Source organism: Nymphaea colorata, chromosome 5 (genome assembly GCF_008831285.2).
Source record: "Nymphaea colorata isolate Beijing-Zhang1983 chromosome 5, ASM883128v2, whole genome shotgun sequence".
In the NCBI taxonomy this organism is placed as follows: Eukaryota; Viridiplantae; Streptophyta; class Magnoliopsida; order Nymphaeales; family Nymphaeaceae; genus Nymphaea; species Nymphaea colorata.
The window spans coordinates 10,173,791-10,199,594 of NC_045142.1; the positions used below are offsets into that span (position 1 = coordinate 10,173,791).

General features: G+C 37.3%; 2 protein-coding genes across 2 annotated transcripts; one reads left to right on the forward strand and one right to left on the reverse strand.

Annotated features, from left to right (window-relative positions):
* Positions 1 to 2,629: 2,629 nt before the first annotated feature.
* Positions 2,630 to 5,924, forward strand: LOC116253828 (CBS domain-containing protein CBSX3, mitochondrial-like). Its single transcript, XM_031628780.2, has 6 exons — positions 2,630 to 2,796; positions 3,002 to 3,280; positions 3,373 to 3,454; positions 5,186 to 5,259; positions 5,357 to 5,417; positions 5,536 to 5,924. The coding sequence occupies exons 2-6, from the start codon at positions 3,020 to 3,022 to the stop codon at positions 5,676 to 5,678; spliced, it is 621 nt and encodes a 206-aa protein (XP_031484640.1). The 5' UTR covers positions 2,630 to 2,796; positions 3,002 to 3,019; the 3' UTR covers positions 5,679 to 5,924.
* Positions 5,925 to 7,040: 1,116 nt separating this feature from the next.
* LOC116254079 (uncharacterized) lies at positions 7,041 to 13,489 on the reverse strand. The gene is made up of 3 exons (XM_031629150.2): positions 13,286 to 13,489; positions 7,411 to 7,524; positions 7,041 to 7,322 (listed from the first exon to the last, which is right to left on the reverse strand). The coding sequence occupies exons 1-3, from the start codon at positions 13,395 to 13,397 to the stop codon at positions 7,276 to 7,278; spliced, it is 273 nt and encodes a 90-aa protein (XP_031485010.1). The 5' UTR covers positions 13,398 to 13,489; the 3' UTR covers positions 7,041 to 7,275.
* Positions 13,490 to 25,804: the final 12,315 nt, after the last annotated feature.

Genomic DNA, 25,804 nt, shown 5'->3' on the forward strand with positions numbered 1-25,804 from the left:
ATATTTAGATTTTATGGTTAAAATTGAGAAAGAGAGAGACGGAGAAAAAAGAGAGAAAAAATGGTAAAAACTATGAATAAAAACCAGACCCTTTAATTTTTTTCTAAAAATTTTATTTTAAATAAAATATAAACATCCTAATGTATTTGCAAAAATTATTTTGATATAAAACATGTTTTGAATCAAGTTGTTTTATAAAAAAAGATGTTGATGGAATTGAGAGCCATTCATTTTTTCTTACTATAAAAACACAATTAAAACCTAAAAAACATATCAACTTAATATATATTTTCATCAAAGTATCATTAAAATCATATTGGTATGGTCAGATTTAAAAAAACACTTTAAAGGGTCTGGTTTTTGTCTCTGACCTATTGGTCTAGTTTATACCAATATATATATATATATAATTGGTAGATCTCAAACAACTAAACCAAAGATAAGAACAATACCCTTTAAAGTTTTGTTTAAAAATACAAAATACAAACATCATAGTACATTTATAAAAACTAATTTGACATAAAACATGTTTTAGTTCAAGTTTCTTTGTGAAAAACGACGATTTCTTCGCCGTCAAAATTTTGATGTTATGTAAATAGTTTAATTTTTCTTATTATAAAAGTACAATAACATGCAAAAATACTTAACATATGTTTGATCATATCTATAAGATTAGATTACATAAAAAAAGATAAGTTTTTGTTTTGAATCTAGTGGTCTGGAACCTACCAATCACTCTCCAAATATAAACAAATTCATACACCTAATACAATTTGGACGGTTCCGGCACACGGACTGTAACTAGAAATTGACAAACGCAGCATCACGGGGATCTCCTGAACAGGAAGCAATCCTATTTTCATTCGTGCACTAATAAAGACAGTCAGATCTCTCGAAATCGACGGCGTCAGTCAACGTTCCTGTTCTAGGCGGCGTGGAACCGAACGCGTGGACAATCCAACGGCTCAGATGGCAAGGCACGGAAAAACAGGTAGGAAGGGCACCGAGGGCAGTATGGGCCGGGGAATATTATCAGTTGGGCAATTTCACCCTCCTTGTTTTTAATGTGAATGTTGAATAATTGGTAGTGGGTGATGTCGAAGCAGGACGAGCAACTGTGACGGAAAGGGACGTGTCAGTGACTCCATAATTATCATCATCTCTCTCCATCCCCACTGTGCGCTCTGGATTGAAACCATGTCGTCAAATAATCAGAATCTTGAATCTCCCAAATTCAATGAATTGGTCAGTTCAATGATACTGTTGAAGTATAATACATATAAGCAACAAGGGATTTGAATTTTGAAATCGTTGTCATGTATTATTTCTTTGAGCTGCAAATAGTGATAAGTGCAACAATTGAATCGAAGATTAAAGCATAAGGATCTAGTCTTTAGGTTTTACTTCAAAGCCTATTTTGTATATATATATATATATATATATATATATATATATATATATATATATAAAATCTAAAAATATTAAAAGACTGAATAACATATGATGTTATAAGCCAACAAATTGAATTTGTTTGACACCAGTTCAACGGTTGATTTTTAGAACAGTTATCCAAATAATGAAATCCAAGGCACCTAAGATAGAAACTATTTTGGGCAAAAATTTTTGTGTCACATATTGCTTTGGGTGGTTGAATGTCGTTTAATATTGAGGGTCAGTGCTACCTAAAATTAGTTTAATTTTTTTGGCTCCCCGTTAATCTTAAATGTTCCAAGTATATCTTATTAGGAAAAAAAGAGTTATACATTTTCATTTCCAATTCAAATGATGCTTCCTTTTTTTTGTCTCTATCGCTGCCATTTTGTTTCTGCTTTCAAAATTTTGTTGGTTTTTTTATAAAATACTTTTTAATGCATATTCATGTTCGCCTCATTAATGTCATGAAGCAATGACATGAAAGTTTTTTTATCTCCAAAAGGTTGGCACAACAAAGGGGACGCGAGTTGATAGACAATCAGATAGACAATCAGATTCTGCTTCGAACTCTTGTGTTGTTAAAATCTTTATATTTTAGAGAATCATTGATACCTAAGTTGAAGTATAGTGAATTACCCTGAAACATCCGAAACTTCTGAGAGATGGTGGGATTTGCGTCATACTCACTTCACCAACCAAAAATAAAAAAGCAAAAGCCTTAAACTGCTTTGGCTGTTAGCCGATTTGAGACTTGTAGCAATGACCAGCCGTCCTCAATTGTGCCAACTGCTTGAGTTCCTTTTATAAACATTACCTCCCCTTTTTCCTTGTGGCTCATAAGTTGGGAACCTTAGTTTTAGATCCATCTTTTTCTCTCTCTTTAAACTATTACAATGGACAATGGATACAATTGCTTTTCTATTGATATTTCTCTCTCTTCCAACTATTACACTATAATGCCCAATGGATACAACTGCCTTTTCTATTAATATTTATCTCTCTGTTTTTTATTGACAATTTAAGATTGGTTCTTGAGATTAAAATTTTCCTACAAATTGTTTCCTCAATAAAGTAACATAAATTATTTTGAGAAGAACGTAGAAGAGTTATCTTGTCTTGTCCGCTGCCCCGTTAAAAATGCAGATATATGGATATAATATAGTTTGGAAAGAATTTCTGCATCATTCCTAACCAAATCAGGCTTAGATGTGAAGAATACCTTCGTTTTCATCCATTTCCCCTTACGCTATAAATACAACTATTTTCTTGTCAATCCACTCAGTCACTCACTCTCTTCCTCTCTCCCTTGCCCGTGTGCGGAGGGTTTTGGTTCCTTTGTAACAGATCGCAAGCTGTGATAGAGTGAGCCTCTCCCTCTCTCTCTCTCTCTCTCGCTTGCTCGCTTTCTTTTTTTCTCCTGCGATCCTGGCTCATTCCTGTATCTCTCTTTGTTGGTTTAGTTGTCTGGATTTCTGAGTTCATGATTCCTTGCACACATAGATTCGTGGAGATCTCGTTAAGCTTTCTTCCTTATCTTTTGGGTGGTTTTCTTTTTTCTGTTTTTCAGGCAACACGAGAATCCAAGATGCAAGGAGTGATCAGAGCGATGCAGTCCAGCGGAGGCATTTTCAGGAGCGCCATTCTGAACCATGTTCGACTTGTCCAGACAGCCGTGCGTCCCACCCTCCTCTCCCGGCCGAAATCTTTCACTTCCGCCGCTCGGTTGGAGGAGCAGGGGTTCGAGAGCACCACCATCGCGGATATTCTGAAAGCGAAGGGAAAGGTTGCCGATGGCTCGTGGCTGTGGTGTACCACCGATGACACCGTCTATGACGCGGTGAAATCGGTACGAGTTGCGGCCTTGAACGTCGTTGCTGTTCGTTCTTCTGATTATTTTTTGGTGGGCAGACCAAATCAGTGGGATCCGTTTTGTTGCAGATGACTCAGAACAATGTAGGAGCTCTGGTGGTGGTGAAACCAGGAGAGGAGAACACGATCGCTGGGATTATCACCGAGAGAGGTACTGTAAATTGCTCTCGGTATGACGCTAGATTTGATTTTTTTCAGTTTGTGAGGTTTCAGTACTTTCTATCGGTTTCAAATTGTCCTTTGAAATAAACCGGTTTAGTATTATTTTCTACGTCACGGATCTTAAAATCTTTATGTTGGTATTCTATGATATTCTGCTACCAAGAGGCAAAAGATTGATGAGCCACGAATTTTCCAATGTTTTTTTAACTGATGGAATCACGACCTTCGGATAATCTGTTCCGAAGCTTAACTGTTGTGATTATTTTATGCAAAATTAGAGGTTTGCTTTTTTCATCTCTCTCTTTTAGTCATGGACTAGGATTTGAATTTGTTGTCTGGGTTCTTTAGTTTCTTAGTGTTCGCCTGAAATTTGTGTTACCAAATGGTAGACAATCGAAGCTCCCTCCAATGAGACGAGAAAACCACAAGGAAATCGTAAACAACAAACTCAGGAAGAACCATAAACGATAAGAGGATTTTACGGAATCCAATGGTTGACACGGGCCACCTGGTGGGAAGAGGAGTTGTGTGTAGCTGTGAACACAGCATGCTATGTTATGTTATTTGAACAACTTGTCATGTGAATAGCCTTAAAATAAGGATGTCTCCGCCCCCTAGACAACACAGAGAAGAAATATTCCATTTTTCCCATTAGACAAATATTATAATATTATAGCTAACTGGGAAGAAGTATTAGAATATTCTGAACTGTGAAATAAAATTAAGAGAAATTAAGGATAAGTGATGCCTGCCAACAGCAAGGGATAACACTCGAGCACTGTAACCAATTCCTGAGTTTACTTGCAGACTGGGACACTACCAAGTTGTTCTCTCAGAGTTATTTTATTTTTTGTGCCTGACTCTACGGGAATTACCTTTCCCCTTTCTGGAGCTGGAGGATAGTTGCAGTGCCCATGGAATTCGAAGCTCACTCTCAGTTTGTAGTGTGGCCTAATCATCCAGCTATTTTCTTTCTGTGGTCAACCTTTTATTGAGGTGTGTAACAGGATAATGGAAAGAATGCTCCCAGTGGAAGCATAACAACTTTGTAGGACTAAAACAATTCTTGTTAAAATGGTTACCGGAGCTTTTGTTTTTTTCTTTCAAAATGTAAAAACTATGTTAAAATCCAAGTACTTTGGGTTTGTTAGCTCTTCTTGGAGTGAAATCTCCACGTGTATAAGTTTTGGAGGCAATTTTTACATAAAAAATGCTTCTATCATGCTTCACAAAATGAGCTCCATATCTTGTAACTTTTAGCCCTTACTGAAGTTTGAACTAGATTAAAATTATGTATGGAATCTTCCTACATATGAGGGCCTGACTTTAACTGACCAGTGTTTCCTGCACATTTGGTTGGCAAGTAGATCACTAGTTGTCTCTCTGTTAAACCCTTTATAACTGTGCATGCATCTAGTCTCTAGAAATATCCTACAGCATGGTTATCTTGAAAATTTCTGCATACTAGCTTTCTTCCAATTGACACTTTCTCAAGATGCTTGGATGGATATCAAGACTCGACGAACCATGGCCCAGGGAAACAAGTAATTAGCATTTTCTGGGGCTTACGTTCTTCTATACAGTATTCAAATACATGCACTCTTAAGCTTTGTAAGATGATTATGCATTACAAAGTAGCAACCATCAGACTCATATATAATGGGATTTTCCTTGACGTTCATATTGTCTGATTTCTTATCTCTGTTTTGCTTCCAAACAGATTATCTGCGGAAAATCATTGTGCAGGGTCGCTCATCAAAGTCTACCAAGGTTGGAGACATTATGACTGAAGAGGTAGGAACATTTTAGAGATCACTGTCCGCTGCCAACTATAGATTGTTTTTACTACTGTCCCAGGAATGGGTGGTGATGGTATTTTTCATTTGAACAGAACAAGCTTATCACTGTTACCTCTGATACCAAGGTTCTTCGAGCTATGCAGCTGATGACAGGTAAATATTCACTTTTGCAGTTTCCTTTGCAAATGTAGGTTTTAATTGACAACTTTGATCAATTAACTTTAATCGGTTAACGAACAATGAATAAAGCATTTGTCCTTTTGTCTAACAGATAATAGGATTAGGCACATCCCTGTGATTGATGGGAAGAACATGGTTGGCATGGTCTCCATTGGTGATGTTGTTAGAGCCATCGTGGGTGAGTATCGCGAGGAGCTGGAACGTCTAAATGCATTTATTCAAGGTGGTTACTAGATGATGACGAAAAACTGGACGGGGTTTAAATCTTTGCTTTTCGATCTCAGAAAGAACTTTTGTGATCTTAAGCTCAGATTCACAGGCAGTGTCCTGGGCTTGTTTGTTCCTACGTTGTAGGTAATAACTAAGACCTGTGGTTGAGTATGTAAATATAGAGTCGTGTCTCTGAGCTCTGCTCTTCTTAACTCCACTGGCTGCACTGCAGCTGTGTAATAAAATATGACATGTCTAGGTTTCAAGGTTTGTCTGGTTTATATGTTCCTTCTCTCCGTCTCGAGTTTGCGTCCTCTTGGGTTCTTTGGCTTTCAGGCCGGCCGTGGTATTTGCTCAGTCCATATTAGCCTTCCCACCTGAATCTGTGCAACAGTTCTCAACTGATGATCCATTGCAATCCTTGGTAAATATCGAGTGAGCTGATTCAGCCAATTCATTTTTTTTTTCTCGTTCAAGGTTCTAATATGATTGTTAATAAATTATTTAATACATATTTTACATATGTATTTTCATATTCAGTAACCGTATTAACTACAAATATATATATGACTCACAAATTTTCGCCTATGTACTATCGTTGCTTTTGAAGATCAATACCGTATGCAACTCAGACGCATGTATTCTAGTTTTGAAGCATATGAATCATAGAGTATATGTTTGTTATCTATCACTATTAAATCAAATGAAGGGCCTTGTCTCACCGAATCGCTGAGTTAACTAGCTCTGAGTTACTAAATTTTGATGAAGCTGACTGGCTTTTGGCCTTGAAGTTTATGAACGACAATATACTGGAAAAGTCACCATCTTGTTGTTTCCAATGTCAACATGATCAGATGTCCAGATAAATCTATACAGGCAAATGATAAGATTGACAGACGATGCGAGCGTTATCCATATGGGAATGGAACTGGAAATGGAACTGAGGACAGAACCTCCACCTATCACCAAGAGAGAGGGACAATGTTGTCAAACAGATCCATGTTACCACATCTCTGACATGGACAAAGGGCCAAATGGGTGATGTTAGGTGCCACTGTGGCAGATACATGGAGAATGTGGCTAAATGCCATAATTAAAACACGAAATAGCTTTCTAACAAAAAAATAAAACTTGTGACATTTTTTTTCCGGGTATCGCCAAATCTCAGGTCACAAGTTGAGAACTTTCGCCTGTTTATTGATGCCTTGTCAGCCAACCACGAAAGAGTGCCTAGCCGTCAGTGGGTCCTCAAGTTTGGCATTATAAACGCATCCATCTGCACCACCATGTTAAAACCCTGGGCGCCCACAGTAAAGCTTACAAGAAACAGGAGCACCTCTAGTGAATCCAACCCAAAACCAGGTGGGCCAGAAAAGATCAGCAAGATGTGTAAATTCGCTCTCCCCAGATTAAACTACAAACGAGTCTTGGATCAAAGAGTAATAAATATTCGACGTATCTTCTGTAGAAAGTAGAAACATAACAAGTAGGGTCAGAACTGACCGAGTGTCACATAAAACTCTTCATTTAACGTCCAAATTTACATGGACCCTGTTACACTGCCAGACAATGAGAGTTCAAACAAGGGGGATTAAATAGAAAGTGGGAATCCACCATCCGACTATGCTCCATCTGCAAGTGTCCTCTTCGATGTGCTAATATAGAGAACTGCGCACAAGGGAAAAACAAATTTCGTCCGTGAGAAAACACATAAATGCAGTTTGCCTGCACTAGGAGATAAAGTAATTTGAATTACCATTGTTTCCTCGGATGAATGCATCGCCGTATTTGTTCTTCAATTGACCATTCACGTACTCTTCAGTTTGCTCCATTGCTATATTCATGTATCCATCCAGACAAGCAAGAATTCCTGTAAAAAGATAAACAATCAGTGGAGATAGAGACCACAAAAGACAATCGACATAAAATGAATAAAATACATGTTCTACAACGATTTAAGCCAGGTCCGGTATCACATGTAGAACCTCAATTATCTATATACTTGGTGAAACTTATTATGTAATTGCTCCCCAGTGCTGGGCCAGACGTAACAAACCAAGATGAAGCTGCCTCGTGCAGATCTTTGTGATTTCTCAGCATTAATGCAACCAACTTTTGCAATTTACATGCGTTTAAAGGTTTGGCTACAACATTGAATGCACAAAATCACAGAGCCACATACAGAAACAAATAAAAAGGCATCCATTATTCTTATCAAATATTTCTTCCTGCATCATGAGTGGTAGGAAGAGGGGACAAGAATAGCTTCCCCATATAGTCCAAAAACATATATAAGTACATAACCAAAAAAAATTGGAACATCTGACCAAGTTATCATAATCGATTCACGAGCTCAATTGATGAGCCTGCCGATTTGCAGATTTGGCAAAACTGGCTGATTCACAAATTCGGCTCAATCTGTTCTGAATTAGTAAAAAAAAGTCAAAAATCATTTTGTAAAAAAAATAAATGAGAAGAATATCGAAAAAAAAAATTAAATTAAAAAAATTCATAAAACGTTTTAAAAAATATTTAGAAACTGACATGTTGCACTCCTGAATCAGCCATTGAATTGAATTGGTTCGAATCAATATGATAACAAGGATTTGACCTAAAGAGCTGTGCTGCACTTTAGGCAAGAATAGATATTTATCATGATGAGAATAATTAGCCGCACATGTTCACTAGATTCAATGTCGAAATAAATACACATAACTTTGCAGGTGAAACTCTTTGATTTTAGAGTTTCGTCCATTACAAGGTTACCAGGAGCAAGGAAAATTTAATGCTAGAGGAGGTGGTAGGATTCTTTTTAGGTTCATGCGAAATGAGATTGTGTGCTGATGCATGCTAAATGTTGTCCATATTTGTATTTGAGATTATTCAATTTGCAAAAAATCATATAAATAATCAGTGGCATCAGAGAAGGTGATTAGTCTATGATCTATACGTTTAAAGTATAAAAAATAAAAATGATTACAAAAAATCAAATTAGACAAAAAACTATAGAATGTAGAATGAATTAATAGACGTATGCTAATTTATTAATTGCAACTATCAAAACCTACACTCTATGTAGATCAATGTTATCCGTATCGTACGATACGTATCGTATAGGTCTAAAAAACCTATACGATATGCTTACGATACACGCTACGCTCGTGTATCGTAAGCGTATCGCCTGTATCGTACGATACGAGCGATACACCCCCGTATCATACGATATGCGAAAAAACACAAAATCCTTTAATTTTTGAAGTTTAAACACTCCTCCCTCTCTTTCTTCTTGTATTTAAAGACTCCAAGAGACGTGAGAGAGAGAGATTTTACCCATTTTCATAAAAAATAACCGAGGATTCATCGATTTGGGGAGATATTATCATTGAATCATGAAAGATGATAACTATATGTTTTGAACTTATGAAATTGTGATGTAATCTATGTCCTACGACTCCAAATCTTAAGACACTAAGTCCTAAGATTCTATAAAAGTTTCAAGTTTAAAATTATGATGGATGCTTATTATGTTATTTTGAATCTCTGTTTTCTTATTTTTGAATGTGTTGTCGATACACATGAATGTTCCTTATGTATGATGATCCTTTTGATATTTGAAAACATTTTTCTTGATTTCTGATTTTTTGTTTATTTTTTCAGATTTTTAATGATTTTTCTCTATTTTTTCAAATTTTAAATATTTTTTTCAATTAAAAAATTAATTTTACGATACGCTACGTTACGTTTGCGATACGTTACGATATGGCGCATAGGTCTGCCTGACTGATACGCGATACGCTATGCCTTTTATAACATTGATGTAGATTATAACTTTAGGAAAACTGCCATAAGCAACATAATCAAAATACCACCCAGGACTAGAAACTTGAAATCCTAACAAAAGGATCCCCTTTTTTACTAGAAATGCTAAAGACACTGTCAATCTATCTTCTTCTTATATATGTGTTATCGACAGAATAAAAAGTAGAACGAATTAATAAAAGTACGCTAATTTATTATTTGCAACTATAAAAAACCTACACTCCATATAGATTATAGCTTTAGGAAAACTAACATAAGCAACATAATCAAAATACCAGTATACCACTCAGAGCTAGAAACTTGAAATCCAAACAAAAGGACTTCTGCTATTTACTAGACATGGCTCCACTTTATTTATGTTCCATAAACAAACATTCCATCATGATCTCACCTCGAACGTTGATGAAGCCAATTATTTTCAGATAAAATTATGTTTTTGTGTTCACATACTTTTGTTATATGGCAATTGGTTTAACTTCCATTCTAACAACAACTAAGGCCAGTTGGAAGTCGTCATAAATATTTATGCACTTACCGTGGTAGGGAGTCAAAAAAATCAAGAACTTGAGCTAATAGAAATATGAAGCAGATATTGAGTGATGCTGAGGCTCGGATGGTGTTTCAACTTTATGAGGCCAGAGGTTTAACTTGTAAGCTATATAAGCACACCAAAAGTCTTTGTTAAACATGAACGCCCATGTTCGTGGCTGTTGGTAGAATTCTTTTGCAAAATGTTATGGAGGAGGCCATAGCACTCAGATTAGCAAATCAGACGTTTTTATAGACCAAAAAATAAATAAATTTACTTAAATAATTCAAAAGTACAAAAAATCATGTCATCCTGCATTATTTTGGCAAGGACAGATACGACATGAATTGTCTAAGGCCAACAAGCACTGATATTAGGTAGATGGATGGATATTAAAAAACTTATTCTCTGTGAATATATAAGTAGTTTTTTTAAAACCCAATCATTTTTACAAGGAAAGCTCTTCCTGTGAAAAGCCTTCCCAATCCAATATGTGCAGTGATGGGTCCTCAGAATCACCCCTAACAACAAACATCACAGATTTCACTACTGCATGACTGCCTTCAAGACAAGAACCATGACAGGCAAAATTTGCATCAGAATCTTAAAAACACGTCCCAAACTCTTTTGAAGAGGACTGAAATTAGACACTTCCAGGATTGTGCTAGGAATTTATTTAATATGCCCTTTAAGGGAAAAGTATGAGGATGTTTGGGACCCATTCTGCCACTTGAGGAGCAGAATGCATGTGTTCCACCAGGGTAAAGGTACCCATTCTACCACGTGAGGAGCAGAATGCTTGCATTTTACCATAATGAGGCCTGAACAAGGTACACAGTCATTTTTGATTTTTCACATTGAAGAACACATAAAATGCATTTTGCTTGTTCAACTAATTGGGTTGAATATCTGAAATCCTTTGATGAGCTTTACATTCCTCAAAATAGGGGTAGTTGCCATAGATTGGGTCATCTGTAACCTGAGCAATAACCGATGCTATAACATAAACTACAGTTACACAATCATACATGGAAGATATGATTCACTGACTGACCAAAGGGAAGGAAGGATTGACTGACTGACTGACTGACTGATAGGGAAGGCAGGCATGACTGGGAGCTGAAAATGTCTGTTTTGAATTATAAATATGTTTCCATTTGGGTAAAGAGAGAATGCAACAAACGCAAAGAGCCACGTTGTTGGGAATTTATAATCTTTCACATAAAGCAACTAAACTAAAAAAGAAGCCACTCGAGGTGTATCCACTCTCACTGCTTGGCTCACTTTGTGTGTTGCTTCAAAAATACCATTCTTCAGGTATCTGGGCATAATTTACATTATGATCATTATAGATATTCCAGGATCTTGTTCAGGCTCATCATATGTTTACAGTGGGATGCATGCCTACTTTACCGCAGCTACTACAGTCATAAGATATATGTTCTCTCAACATATATCAGTTGAATTGAATGCTCTGTTGACTGGATAGGTGCTTTCAAGTAGCAATAGTGGCCTCTCACCAATGCACTGGATTTTAAACTAGCATTAAACATGAATACCCATGCCAATAGAAACAAATACATTTTCAACATGATTCATGCTCCTTTTATGCTCTTTTAGTCGCACTCAATAAATTGAACACAATCAGTCAGCAGTACTACTTTTGAAAGAAATGTAATAAAATAGCTTTGTTCTTCTAACACTCAGTAGTATGCTACTCACCTAGAGATGGGGCTTTTGAATCTCAAACCCAACCAGATCAAAAAATTTACTCCTCCTCAACATTGAAATAATCTCATGACCAATAGTACTGTCTACCTGTTAATCTTTCAATAAATATTACAAATCCTCCTTGCCTATTGACTATGATATAGTTTCAAAATTATATCATAGTAAATATAAATTGTATATTAGTTTAAGGGTGAATGACTATAAGCTAAAATTGGAAAGAAATTTCACATGTCCTAATTTTGCCTAAGTTATGAAGAATTCAGATCAAATTATCAAGACTAGGCAGATGCCCAAGAGTTGGAACAGTACTTGAAATGCCACTCTGTGGGTGAAAGCTATTTTATAAGGCCAAATGCACCTTACGTTTCCAGGAGATGTCCATAAAAAGACAACTAATTTCTAAGAAAGAAAGAGAGGCCCAGCAAATCCAAAACTCATAGTATAATATCAAAATTAAGAGAAACCATTCGTACCAGAAAATGATGAAGATAACCATCGTCATGATCAAATGAGCATTACACATATGAAGCTGGACTAGGTTTATCAGAACAAAGCTGGTGATCAGACATCAGAATTTGTGAAGGCATAAACTTGGAATAAAAAAAACAGACAGTAAAGGGTTCGTGTTTTGGATGTTATGCAGTATCAGTTTTATCTAAATAATTCATTTAAATTTATGTTCTTCTAGTCATGTTGCCCTTCGCACAACAACTCACAGTTTTCATATTCTGCTTGCATGTTAGCATACTAATGCAATATATTTGTCTCATAGAAACTTATAATAGAAAATATGAAATCCTTCTGTAGCATTGGCATTCAAGACGCCCATCTGATTTCACATCAAACATATGCTCACTGACGGCGTTCATATTGCGTAGGGAACAAGAGGCACCAAAATAAATTTAAAAATCCTCATATGGAAAAACATGAAATGTTAACATTATTCTTTCTTAGTTTGGATATCATGTGAAAAAAGCTGCAAAAATAAGTCCTCGAGCAGAGAAGAACGATTTAGATGTCGCAATATGGATAAGAATCTCCCTCTCTATATTTATATACCAAGGTAGAATTCCAGTGTTAAGCTAAAATCCTAAAACATGAGCAGAAACATACAAATAATCACTATCAAGTAAGCGATGGTTGAATCTGAAGTGCATAAGTAGCAATGCACATACGACACGACTACTGCCGGCCTATACACAGGTTAAGAGCGCATCGCACAGTACGCGTAGGATGAGTAAATATGATCCATAGACAACGAATTGTCCCCAATTGAAAAGGTCTTCTCCTTTATCCACATTAACATCGATTCACTAGCAGACTCCTATGCACCCCCTACCAAACACTTCATCCTGATCTCAGAAACCCTAAACCCTAGCGAGCGCAGCTGGCTAGTATGCGTCTACTACCCAGACACTCTGAAACCCTAGAAATAGAAACGATAAAAAAGAAAACATCGCACTTCCCGTGAAATCTTCTCAGGAACCGATTAAGGGGGAAAAGGACCAGAAAGAAAGGGGGAGAAGAGAGAGAGAGAGAGAGAGAGAGAGACCTCTATAGTCGACGCCGGAGTTAAGCTTGACGACAACGGGTCGCCCGCGGATGGACTTGAGGAAATCCGCCGGAGTCTTCGCCGTGCCGGTGGTTCCGCCGCCGCTGCTCATTTCGTCTCAACCTTTCCGAAACGACCAGCCGTTACCGCAGAGGAAAATTGGCGCCCTTTCCTCTGTTCCGATGAAATTTCTACAGGCGCAAAACGGGAAGAAATTTCACTTAGGTGCCAGCTATTTGCTTCTCAACCCAGAAAGGATCTTAAGTTCTGATTTCCCTAATCCGGAAAGTGCTCATGCTAAACTTTAACTAACTTAATATATATATATATATTAAATAATATAAAAATATGCCGATTCATTATTTTGTTATCATATATTATCAACTTGTAACTTTAAATTATTTATTCGAAGAAAAACTAATAATTGGAAAGTTTTTTTTTTTGTGAACTAGTAGTTTTACAAGGAACATCTTGTCTTCCGAAGAATAGTCCTGTATCGAAATTTGTCAGAAAACACTAATTTTTTAAATAGTAGAAGTGGAAACCCCGTCCAACTTTTGGGACACGGGATGGAGACTGTGTGCTGGTCACTTAAATCTTTCGACTGAGGAAAGTCCCCGGGCCACTTCTGCAGAAATTGCGGCCTTGGAACAAGGGACTGCCGTGGTGTTCCGTCGCCCTCCCAGTCCAGGGACAGGCAGAGACGTGCGTGGAGCCTGGGTTTGTGACGGATCCTCCCGGGCAATAATTTGGCTGTTCTACAGTTATACCACTCGGTCTAACATCGTCAGACTAACTAAACGGGGCTTACGCTCCCGTGATCCCTTTCTCTTTTTTCCATTTTACGTTCCTTCGGTCTCTCAATCCAGATCGTAAGTTTGGTAGGGCTGCAATCCTACACAGTGCCACCGACGGCCTCTGAGAGTGGTGGGGTATGGTGGGAGCGAGGGAGAGAGAGATGGGTCTCAGGCGACCCCGACTTTTGCGTTTTCTTTTACCCCAAATTGTTCTTTAACAAAGGCCATCCGACTTAAGCACATCGAATTGCTTTGTCGTACCGGGTACAATGAAGTCCTAGCCTAAGGAGAGAGATTTTCACACACACACATATATATATAGAGAATATATATATATATATATATATATATATATAGAGAGAGAGAGAGAGAGAGAGGGAGAGAGAGAGCTCTGAAACTGTAGCAGTCATCGATGCCCAAAAGGAATTCCGTCAATCATTCTTTCAGCTCTCTTCAGGAAACAGTTCAAAAATTCAATGGTAAAAGGCAACAATGATGAACAACTAATAGAAGGTAATCCAACTGATGAGACATACCGTCAACATTTCCAAATAAACATAAGTTATCAAGACAAATGAAAACAGTTTCTAAACATATTCAATGATACATTCTCTTTGTTTTTCCATTTGGTTGTTAGAAGTACTTGTGCACCCAAGGGAGCTCTGAACAGTCCTTCAGCGCAAACGCAACATCATCGCTGATACAGAAAGGCAGAAGAATATTAGATAGGGTGGCATCAGTAAACCAGCTACATGACACAGCTAAACATTTTTGCATGCTTAAGTGACCTTCCTTCTATGGCTCCCAAAGACTCTAAAATTTGTTACCAAGATTCCAACAGTTTAAAATTATTGCTTGATGATTTTTAACCACCAACGGATTGAAGTTACAGCACTTTTGATGATTTTTAACTACTAACTGATTGAAGTTAGAGCACTTGGAGATGTTGATGCAAGCAGAATTCCAACCTTGAATGCTCTCTATTGATATAATAATCAAATAGCAGATCTTAGTATCTGTGTTTACAGCTTTGTTTTGCTTGTAAACATTGAATGACATGTTTTTCTCCATAACTCAACGAAATGTTACTTCAATACATGCAAGCTCAAACTACGTAAACCTTGTTTATCTGAGAGAGAACAATGATCTCACCTTGGAAAAGCTGCAGTTTCTGTAAACTACGTGGATAACCCACTTCACAAAGTATTATGTGACATTCGCCAAGCTTGAAATGCAGACTATAAGTTGAGGAGTATTTATTCTGCTTTATGAAAGTCCAAATTTAAAGTTTGTTACTATGGTCAAGCCAATGACCAGGACATGCATGCTTTAGAACTTGAGACCTATCGAAGCAACTGGATAAGCTACAAAACTTTAAGCACATGCTGCCAGTTCCAGCTTATACTTAATATGGCACAGCTGAAAATGTTGAGAAAATTAATCAGCGTTTCAGCTTAATCACAATGCAACTTAGTGAACATCAGTCAGCAATCCTGGTTAAGTGGAGGGCAGAACTGAGTGATCTAGAGAGTTACTTCACATGGCTCACAAGCTTTGGCACATTCTCCACGGTTATGTTCTGGATACTTTTGCATGATCTTATAATACTCCTTGATACTTGCTGCTTCTAGTATGGTTCCTTTGGCCACTTCAGCATTTCTTCTTTGGTTCCTTCTTTAGTCTTGTGGGATTGAGAATATATGATCTGATAACTTTTGCCTTCGTATAACCAGACATTAGCTTCATTGCACTGATGCAATAATTCTTCAAATATTAATTGTATATCTCTTGCCCCTTTTTTAGAAAAGAATTCAGGCATATATGGTAGTAATATTTCTGGCTGTACTTTATTTTCTGGTTAGACTATTTCTTTTGTTATGCCAATTTTAACACAATAAATGGGAGCTAGTATTTTGTCTTTCAATATCTCTCCCTGAGCGGCATATATACGAATATATATCAGCGGCGCTTTGGTAATCTCAAGATACCTTTTAGCTGCCTTACATAGTTCTGGTATTTGTTTCAATTCTTTTCCTATGAGTGTATGTAGCTGTCCATAGCTATGTGTCATTTTGACCATATTAGGATCAGTATCATGATGTGCTATTAATTTATTTAGTCATGGGTAGGGTATGGTTGTATAACCTTTTTTCCTGTGCTGCTTTTTCTCTAGGATTTTTGTTTAGATAATCAATAATCTTTTTTAGGTTTCTTACACAACTTGTCACTATCATGGATTGACTTTTTTTTTCTTGTTCTACAGTCTGTATATACATTTGTACTTGAGGTGGTATAAATTGGACTGGTTTTACCTGTACCTTGGGCTTTTGGAATTTACTATTTAGGTTAAGGTTTTTGAATTTTTGTTTTCTAGGCTTGACTGGGATATTTATCTCAGTGTTTTTTACCTCTTGGGGTTTATTTTGTGCTACCTGGGGTTCTCCATTTATTTCTAAGCTTTTATCTTTTAGTTGTTTTTCTATTTGGGTTTTCCATTCTTGTAGAATATTTATAGTTTGTTTTAAGTTTCCTACATCTGCTTCTAAATTTATTATTTTAATTTTCAGCATCTGCACATCAAAATCAAAACCGGTTATCTCTGGATAATAAATCTGCATAAACATTATCATCTGATTTAACTAATTCTATAGAGAAATCAAACAGTTTAATATCATTAACTAGTCTCCTTATTTCTTTTTTTACGATTGAGTTCTCAAGTTTAGCGTTTAACCAATATTTCAGTTGGGTATTATCTATTTTTACTACAAACTTTGTGAATACAACATAGATTTCGAAATGGAATAGTATAAAGCTAATAATTCTTTCTTATTTATTTCCCATTTATCTTCATTTTCTTTAAAACTCTCTAAGTGATATCTACACGGATATTCTGGTTTGGTATTTGTATATTTGTACTTTAATACTAATCTGTAACTATTATTAGAAGAATCATATTCTATTATCCATTCGAAAGAATTCTTTTCATATGGGAATTCCAATTTTGGTAGATCTTTACATATTTTCTGTATTCTTTACAATTTTGAAATCATCTCGGTGCATTTTTATATCCAAATGGTAATACATTTCATTCATAAAATCCATTAGGTACAGTAAACGTTGTTAATGCTTTACTTTCTTCGGTTAACTTTAAGTGATAAAATCCACTTTTACAATCGAATTTACTAAAATAATGGTATCATGAAATTTGTTTTAATTTTAGTATTTTGTTTGGAATATGATAGTTATAAGACTTAGTTTTTGCATTTAAGTTCATATAGTCAACGATCATTCTCGTTTTACCTCTTTTTTGTTCACTATATTTATTAACTATAAATGCTGGACTACTATGTTTGGAGTCTGAGGGTCTAAAATATCCTTCTTTTAATAATTCTTGAATGTTGTTATCAAATTCTTTTAAATCGTTTGGTACGTATTTTAGGGGTGGTTGTGTGATCATACTGTCTTCATTTATTAATTCAATTTTTACTTCTGTGTGGTGTTTTTTCTAAAATTTTAATGGATTTTCTGAATAAAGTATTTCTAATAGTTTTGTAATATCATTTAATTCATATGTTTCATATATTTGTAATATTATTGTATTTACTCTTACTCTTGTTAATTTTTGTGTTAACTAACTATTTCCTTTTTGCCATGGGGTTTGTTTCCTTTAGTTGTTTTTACCTACAAGGGCATTAATTTTTTTCACTACAGGGTGTAGTTAGAATCAGATATTTTTATGTGATTTCTATAGGTAAGTAGTTGTTTAGAAAAGGTCTTCTTAGTATTATATCTTTCATTCTAGTTCAAAAGCACATATTCTATTTATTTTGATAATGTTTTTTTTCAGATTTGTATCGTAATGATCTCAGCTTTATATCTAATAACATCTCTTGCACCATTAAAACCTTTAATTTCCAATGGATTTTGTAGTTCTTCCCATATGTTATCCGGTAAACAATTCTTTTTATATAAATTAATCTGTGCTCCTGTATCAATATAGGGTGTATAATATCTGTTATTATATTATTTGACTATATTTTTTATTAGTATATAAATAAATTTGTCTTTTACTATAGTCATAGATGGTTTATTCATAGTCATCATTTGATTCTGGTAGACTATATTGATAGTAATAAATCTATACTGCTTTGTCCGTAGATCTTTCAAGTAATTCGTATTCAAACCTTGCTAGTCTTTCTATTTCTTGAAGTCACCTATATCTTTTATCAATCATTCTTTTTTGTAGTTTTCCAATAAATATGTGAATTAAATAATATATTTTAAAATAATACTGTAGTTGTTCTCTTTCTCTTTTACTAAAATATTTTCTTCATTCTTTCCCAAATATCTTTGAATTTATTCTAGATATCATTCAAAAATTGTCTTCTCCAAATTCTATGTCTGAAATTGATAAATGCTGAATATTTCTTAGCCATCTATCAGTTACTTTTATTATTAACTTACTGATGAATTGTCTTACAACAATCATCTTTTTTAACTAGGGTATCTATTTTCTTTTGGTTATAAGTAATGCATGTCTTTTATATCCTCTATGGTTTATTGGTACGATATATGTTAATCATTTTTCTAATTTTATCATGTTGACCAAACATTCTATTTTCTAGATTTCTATCATAATATTCATCTCCTTCAAAATAATCAGTATCAAAGTAATTTGTTGGTGTGTATTCATATGTCTCATACTTTTCTAGTACTAATTCTTTTAGGTTATTAATAAACATATATACTAATTGACATATTGAAAATACATTTATTAATTGTTTCCTTCTAATTTCTGAGCTTTTTTTTTTGCATTCTTCTGTAAATTTTGTTGGATTGGTTCTCTTAATCATCTAGATCTCTTGGGATAATTATCCTTTTCCCCATACTCGGGATTTCGATTATATTTTTCTCAATTCTGTAATTATCATATTTATTTAACCTTCAATTTCCTAGTATTATATCTATTTGTCCATCGCTTCTATGTTCTTGAATTTCAAAAGTAACTTCAAACTTATAATTTGATATGGTTATTTCCTGGGTTACAGTTCTCTAGCTTTTTATAACATTTTCCCTGAATATCCTTGTATTTGTGATTACTAGGTAGTACTATGTCGTTTTTTATTAAATCTAGTGTTATATAGTTTTCTTCTGATCCTGTATCTATTAATACTATTCTAAGTTTATCATCCATAATTCTTTTAACATAAAACTGGTTTTGTTTATAGCTTGTTTCTCCTTCTTTTTTATTCTCACTGATACTTAACATATTCTTTATTATTTGTAATTCATTATGTTCATTTTTTGTGTAATAAGGTCCAATGTCTTGTATAATATTAATTAGTTGTTTGAAAGGATTATCTATTTGTATTGTATCATTACTTTTTCTTTTGGTTGATATCTTGTGTTTGTATATAACAACATACATATTTTTCCCTTTAATTGTCATAACTTTACATCCTTTCTCTAGTTGGATTCATGATAGTTTCCAATATAACTAAACTTCTATCTATATATATCTCTCTCTATTGCGTGTACAGTTTACATGCTTCTACGACTGCCAGGATGTCCATCAACTGTCTATTCTTCACTTAGGAGGCCCACCAGGAGTGGGGGGACCCGAAAAGCAACCACAGCCGCTGATCGAAAAGGAGAATCATGGTGACATCTTCCGCATGCTATTTTTATCTCTGTCTTGCATGACAAAGCAACTAAAAGCAACAGCAGAGCACGTGTGATACAAGGCCTACACTACGCGTTTCAGGGAGAAAGAGAGGTTGCAGATCAATCTACGAGTACAATAAATTTGTCAAACAACTTTGATCTAATTTTGGTAATGGCAAAGAGAAACCCTATTGTGTATATAGTTGTTTCATCAAAATAGACTTTGAACACAACCCTTGAACTCAACCGATTTGACTCAGTTGCAGCACAGCTGCGTGGAGATTGGTTCGTGACAAACACAACCCCGACCTTCAACGACATGATTCTCAGTCTACCATTCAGAAAAATTCCTACACGTTGTCCCCAATAGTTTATAGTCTACATGCTTCTACGACTGTTGAGATATCCATCGATTGTCTCCTCACCCCTTAGGAGGCCCACCAAGAGTGAGGGGACCCAAAAAGCAACCGCAGCCATTGATGGAAAAGGAGAATCCTGGCGGCATCTTCCGCGTGCCATTTCTCCTTCTGTCTCGTGTGACAAAGCAGCTAAAAGCAACAACAGTGAACGTACGATACGAGGCCTATGCTATGCGTTTCAGGGAGAAAAGGAGGTTGCAGATCGATCAACAAGTTCAATAATTTTGTGAAACAACTGCGATCTAATTTTGGTGATGGCAAAGATAAATCCTATTGCGTGTGTACTAATTTCATCGAAATAGACTTCGAACAGAACCCCCGAGCTCAAGCGATCTGACTCAGTTGCAGTACAGATGCATCGAGCCTGGTTCGTGACAAACACAACACCGAGCTTGAACGACATGATTCTCGGTCTACCATTCAAGAAAAATCCTACACATTGTCCCCAACAGTCTACAGTCTATATGCTTCTACAACTGTCGGGATGTCCATCGATTGTCTCCTCTCCCCTTAGGAGGCCTACCAAGAGTGGGGGGACCCAAAAAGCAACCGCACCCATTCATTGAAAAGGAGAATCCTGGCAGCATCTTCTGTGTGTCATCTCTCCTTCTATCTCGCGTGACAAAGCAGCTAAAAGCAATAGCAATGTACGTACATTTGAGAGGCCTACGCTATGCGTTTCAGGGAGAAAGAGAGGTTACAGATCAATCAACGAGTTCAATAATTTTGTGAAACAACTGTGATCTAATTTTGATGATGGCAAAGATAAATCATATTGCGTGTATACTTATTTCATCGAAATACACTTTGAACAGAATGCCAGAGCCCAAGCGATTTGACTCAGTTGCAGCACAGCTGCGTCGAGATTGGTTCGTAACAAACACAACCCCTAGCTCAAACGACATGATTCTCAATCTACACTTAATGAAAATTCCTGCACGCCATCGCAAACAGTGTACAGTCTACAAGTTTTTACGACTACTGGGATGTCCATACATTGTCTCCTCTCTGCTTAGGAGGCCCACCAGGAGTGGGGGGACCCGAAAAGCAATCGCAGTCGTTGACGAAAAAGGAGAATCTTGGCAGCATCTTCCACGTGCTATCTCTCTCTGTCTCGCATGACAAAGAGGATAAAAGCAATAGCAGCGCACGTGTGATAGAGAGGCCTATGCTACGTGTTTCAGGGAGAAAGAGAGGTTGCAGATAGATCTACGAGTTCAATAAATTTGTCAAACAACTTTGATATAATTTTAGTGATGGCAAAGAGAAATTCTTTTATATGTATATTTATTTCATCGAAATAGACTTTTAATACAACCCCCTAGCGCAAGCGACCTGACTCAGTTGCAGCTCAACTGCGAGGAGATTGGTTCATGACAAACACAACCCTAGCTCAAACGACATGATTCCATGTCTACCATTTTGGGAAATTCCTACATGTTGTCCCCAACAGTCTACAATCCATATTTTTCTTAGACTACCGAGATGTCCATCCATTGTCTCGTATCCCCTTAGGGGACCCGAAAATCTACCACAGCCGTTGATGGAAAAGGAGAATCCCGGCGGCATCTTCTGCCTGCTATCTCTCCCTCTGTCTCACGTGACAAAGCTGCTAAAAGCAACAGCAGCGCACGTACGATACGAGAGGCCTATGCTACGCATTTCAACGAGAAAGAGAGGGTGAAGATCGATCTATGAGTTCAATAAATTTGTCAAACAACTGTGATCTAATTTTTGTGATGACAAAAATAAAATCCTATTTGTCAATTCATTGAAATTGACTTTGAACACAACCCCTGAGCTCAAGCGACTTGACTTAATCGCAACCCAGCTGCGTCGAGATTGGTTAATGACAAACACAACCACGAGCTCAAACGACATGATTCTCAGTCTACCATTCAGGAAAATTCCTACACGTTGTCCCCAACAATCTAAAGTCTACATGCTTCTACGATTGCCGGGACGTCCACCAAGAGTGGGGGCACCCGAAAAGCAACCACAGCCATTGATGGAAAACGAGAATCCCGATGGCATCTTCCGCATACCACCATTCAGGAAAATTCCTACACGTTGTCCCCAACAATCTATAGTCTACATGCTTCTACGTCTGCCGATACGTCCATCCATTGTCTCCTCTCTCCTTAAGAGACCCACCAAGAGTGGGGGGACCTAAAAAGCAACCGCAGCCACTGATCGAAAAGGAGAATCCTGACAACATCTTCCACGTGTTATCTATCTCTCTGTCTCGCGTGACAAAGCAGCTAAAAGCAACAGCAACACACGTGCGATACGAGAGGCCTACGCTACGCGTTTTAGGAAAAAAGAGGGGTTGCAGATCGATATACAAGTACAATAAATTTGTCAAATAATTGTGATCTAATTTTGGTGATGGCAAAGAGAAATCTTATTGCATGTATAGTTATTTCATCGACATAGATTTTGAACACAACCCCCGAGCTCAATCGACCTGACTCAGTTGCAGCTCAGCTGCATGGATATTCGTTCATGACAAGCACAACCCGTAGCTCAAACGACATGATTCCCAGTCTGCCATTCTAAAAAATTTCTACACGCTGTCCCGAACAGTCTACGGTCTATATGTTTCTACGGCTGCCGGGATGTCCATCGATTGTTTTCTCTTCCCTTAGTAGACCCACCAAGAGTGGGGGGACCCGAAAAGCAACATTAGCCGTTGATGGAAAAGGAGAATCCCGGCTTCAACTTTGGCTTGCCATTTCTCCCTTTGTCTCGTGTGACAATGCAGCTAAAAGCAACGACAGTGCGTACGATAAGAGAGGCCTACACTACATGTTTCACGGAGAAAGAGAGGTTGCAGATCGATATACTAGTTCAATTACTTTGTCAAACAACTGTGATCTAATTTTGGTGATGACAAAAAGAAATCATATTGCGTGTATAGTTATTTCATCGAATTAAACTTTGAACACAACCAATGAACTCAAGCGATTTGACTCAGTTGCAGCACAACTGCGTGGAGATTTGTTCGTGACAAACACAACTCCGAGCTTAAACGACATGATTCTTAGTCTACCATTCAGGAAAATTCCTACACGTTGTTCCCAACAGTCTACACTATACATGCTTCTACGACTGTCAGAATGTCCATCGATTGTCTCCTGTCCCCTTAGGAGGCCCACCAAGAGTGAGGGGACCCAAAAAGCAACTGCAGCTATTGACGGAAAAGAAGAATCATAGCGGCATCTTACGCGTGCCATCTCTCCTTCTGCCTTGTGAGACAAAGCAGCTAAAAGCAACAGCAGTGCATGTACGATACGAGAGGCCTACGCTTCGCGTTTCAAGGACAAAGAGAGGTTGCAGATCAATCAACGAGTTAAATAATTTTGTGAAACAACTGTGATCTAATTTTGGTGATGGCAAAGATAAATCCTATTGCGTGTGCACTTATTTCATTGAAATAGACTTTGAACACAAACTCCGAGCTCAAGCGATTTGACTCAGTAGCAACACAGGTGCGTCGAGATTGGTTCATGACAAACCCAACCCCGAGCTTAAACGACATGATTTTCAGTCTACCATTCAGGAAAATTCCTACATGTTGTCCCCAAAGTCGATAGTATACATGCTTCTACGACTGTCAAGATGTCCATCCATTGTCTCCTCTCCCCTTAGGAGGCCCACCAGGAGTTGGGGGACCCGAAAAGCGACCACGGCCATTGAGAAAAAAGGAGAATCCTCGCGTGATCTTCCGCGTGCTATCTCTCCCGTGACAAAGCAGCTAAATGCAATAGCGGCACACATACGATACGAGTGGCCTACGCTACGTGTTTCAGCGAGAAAGAGAGGTTGCAGATAGATCTACGAGTTCAATAAATTTGTCAAACTGTGATATAATTTTGGTGATGGCAAACATAAATTCTATTGCGTGTATAGTTTTTTCATCGAAATAGACTTTGAACACAACCCCCGAGCTAAAGCGACCTCTCTCAGTTGCAGCTCAGCATGGATATTGGTTTGTGACAAACACAACTACTATCTCAAACGACATGATTCTTAGTCTACCATTAATGAAAATTCCTACACGTTGTCACAAACAGTCTACAGTCTACATGTTTGTACGATTGTCGGGATGTCCATTCATTGTTTCCTCTCCATTTAGTAGGCCCATTCATTGTTTCCTCTCCATTTAGTAGGCCCACCAAAGTTGGGGGGACCCAAAAAGTAACCTCAACCGTTGACGAAAAATGAGAATCCCGACGGCATCTTCCATGTGCTATCTCTCTCTGTCTCGCGAGACAAAGAGGATAAAAGCAATAGCAACGCATGTATGATATGAGAGGCCTGTGCGTGTTTCAGGGAAAATGAGAGGTTGCAGGTAGATCTACGAGTTCAATAAATTTATCAAACAACTGTGATCTAATTTTGGTGATGGAAAAGAGAAATTCTTTTACGTATATAGTTATTTCATCGAAATAGACTTTAAATACAACTCCTGAGCTCAAGCGACCTGACTCAGCTGCTGCTCAGCTGTGTGGAGATTGGTTCATGACAAACACAACCCTTTGTTCAAACGATATGATTCTTAGTCTACCATTCAGGAAAATTCCTACACGTTGTCCCCAACAGTCTACAGTCCATATGCTTCTACGACTGCTGAGATGTCCATCTATTGTCTCTTCTCCCCTTAGAAGGCCCAACAACAGTGGGGGGAGGGGGGGGGCGAAAAGCAACCACAGCCGTTGATGGAAAAGGAGGATCCTTGTGGCATCTTCATGCTATTTCTCCCTTTGTCTCACGTGACAAAGCAGCTAAAAGCAGCAGCAGTGCACATACGATATAAGGCCTACGCTACGCTTTTCAGGGAGAAAGAGAGGTGTAGATCGATCTACGAGTTCAATAAATTTGTCAAACAATTGTGATCTAATTTTGGTGATGACAAAAAGAAATCCAATTGCGTGTATAGTTATTTCATCGAAATAGACTTTGAACACAACCCTTGAGCTCAAGTGACTTGACTCAATTGCAGCTCAGCTGCGACAAGATTGGTTGGTGACAAACACAACCACGATCTCAAACGACATGATTCTCAGTCTACCATTCAGGAAAATTCTTACACGATGCCCCCAACAATCTACATTCTACATGCTTCTACGTCTGCCGAGACGTCCATCCACTGTCTCCTCTCTGTGTAGGAGGCCCACCAAGAGTGGGGGGACCCAAAAAGCAACCGCAGCCATTGATCGAAAAGGAGAATCCCGACGACATCTTCTACGTGCTATCTATCTCTTTGTCTCGCCTGACAAAGCAGCTAAAAGCAACAGCAGCACACGTACGATACAAGAGACATACACTACGCGTTTTAGGGAAAAAGAGAGGTTGCAGATCGACATACAAGTACAATAAATTTGTCAAACAATTGTCATCTAATTTTGGTGTTGGCAAAGAGAAATCCTATTGTGTGTATAGTTATTTCATCGAAATAGACTTCGAACACAAACCCCGAGCTCAATCGACCTCACTTAGTTGCAGCTCAGCTGCATGGAAATTGGTTCATGACAAACACAACCTCTATCTCAAACGACATGATTCTCAGTCTACCATTCTGGAAAATTCCTACACTATCCTCAACAGTCTACAGTCTATATGTTTCTACGACTGTC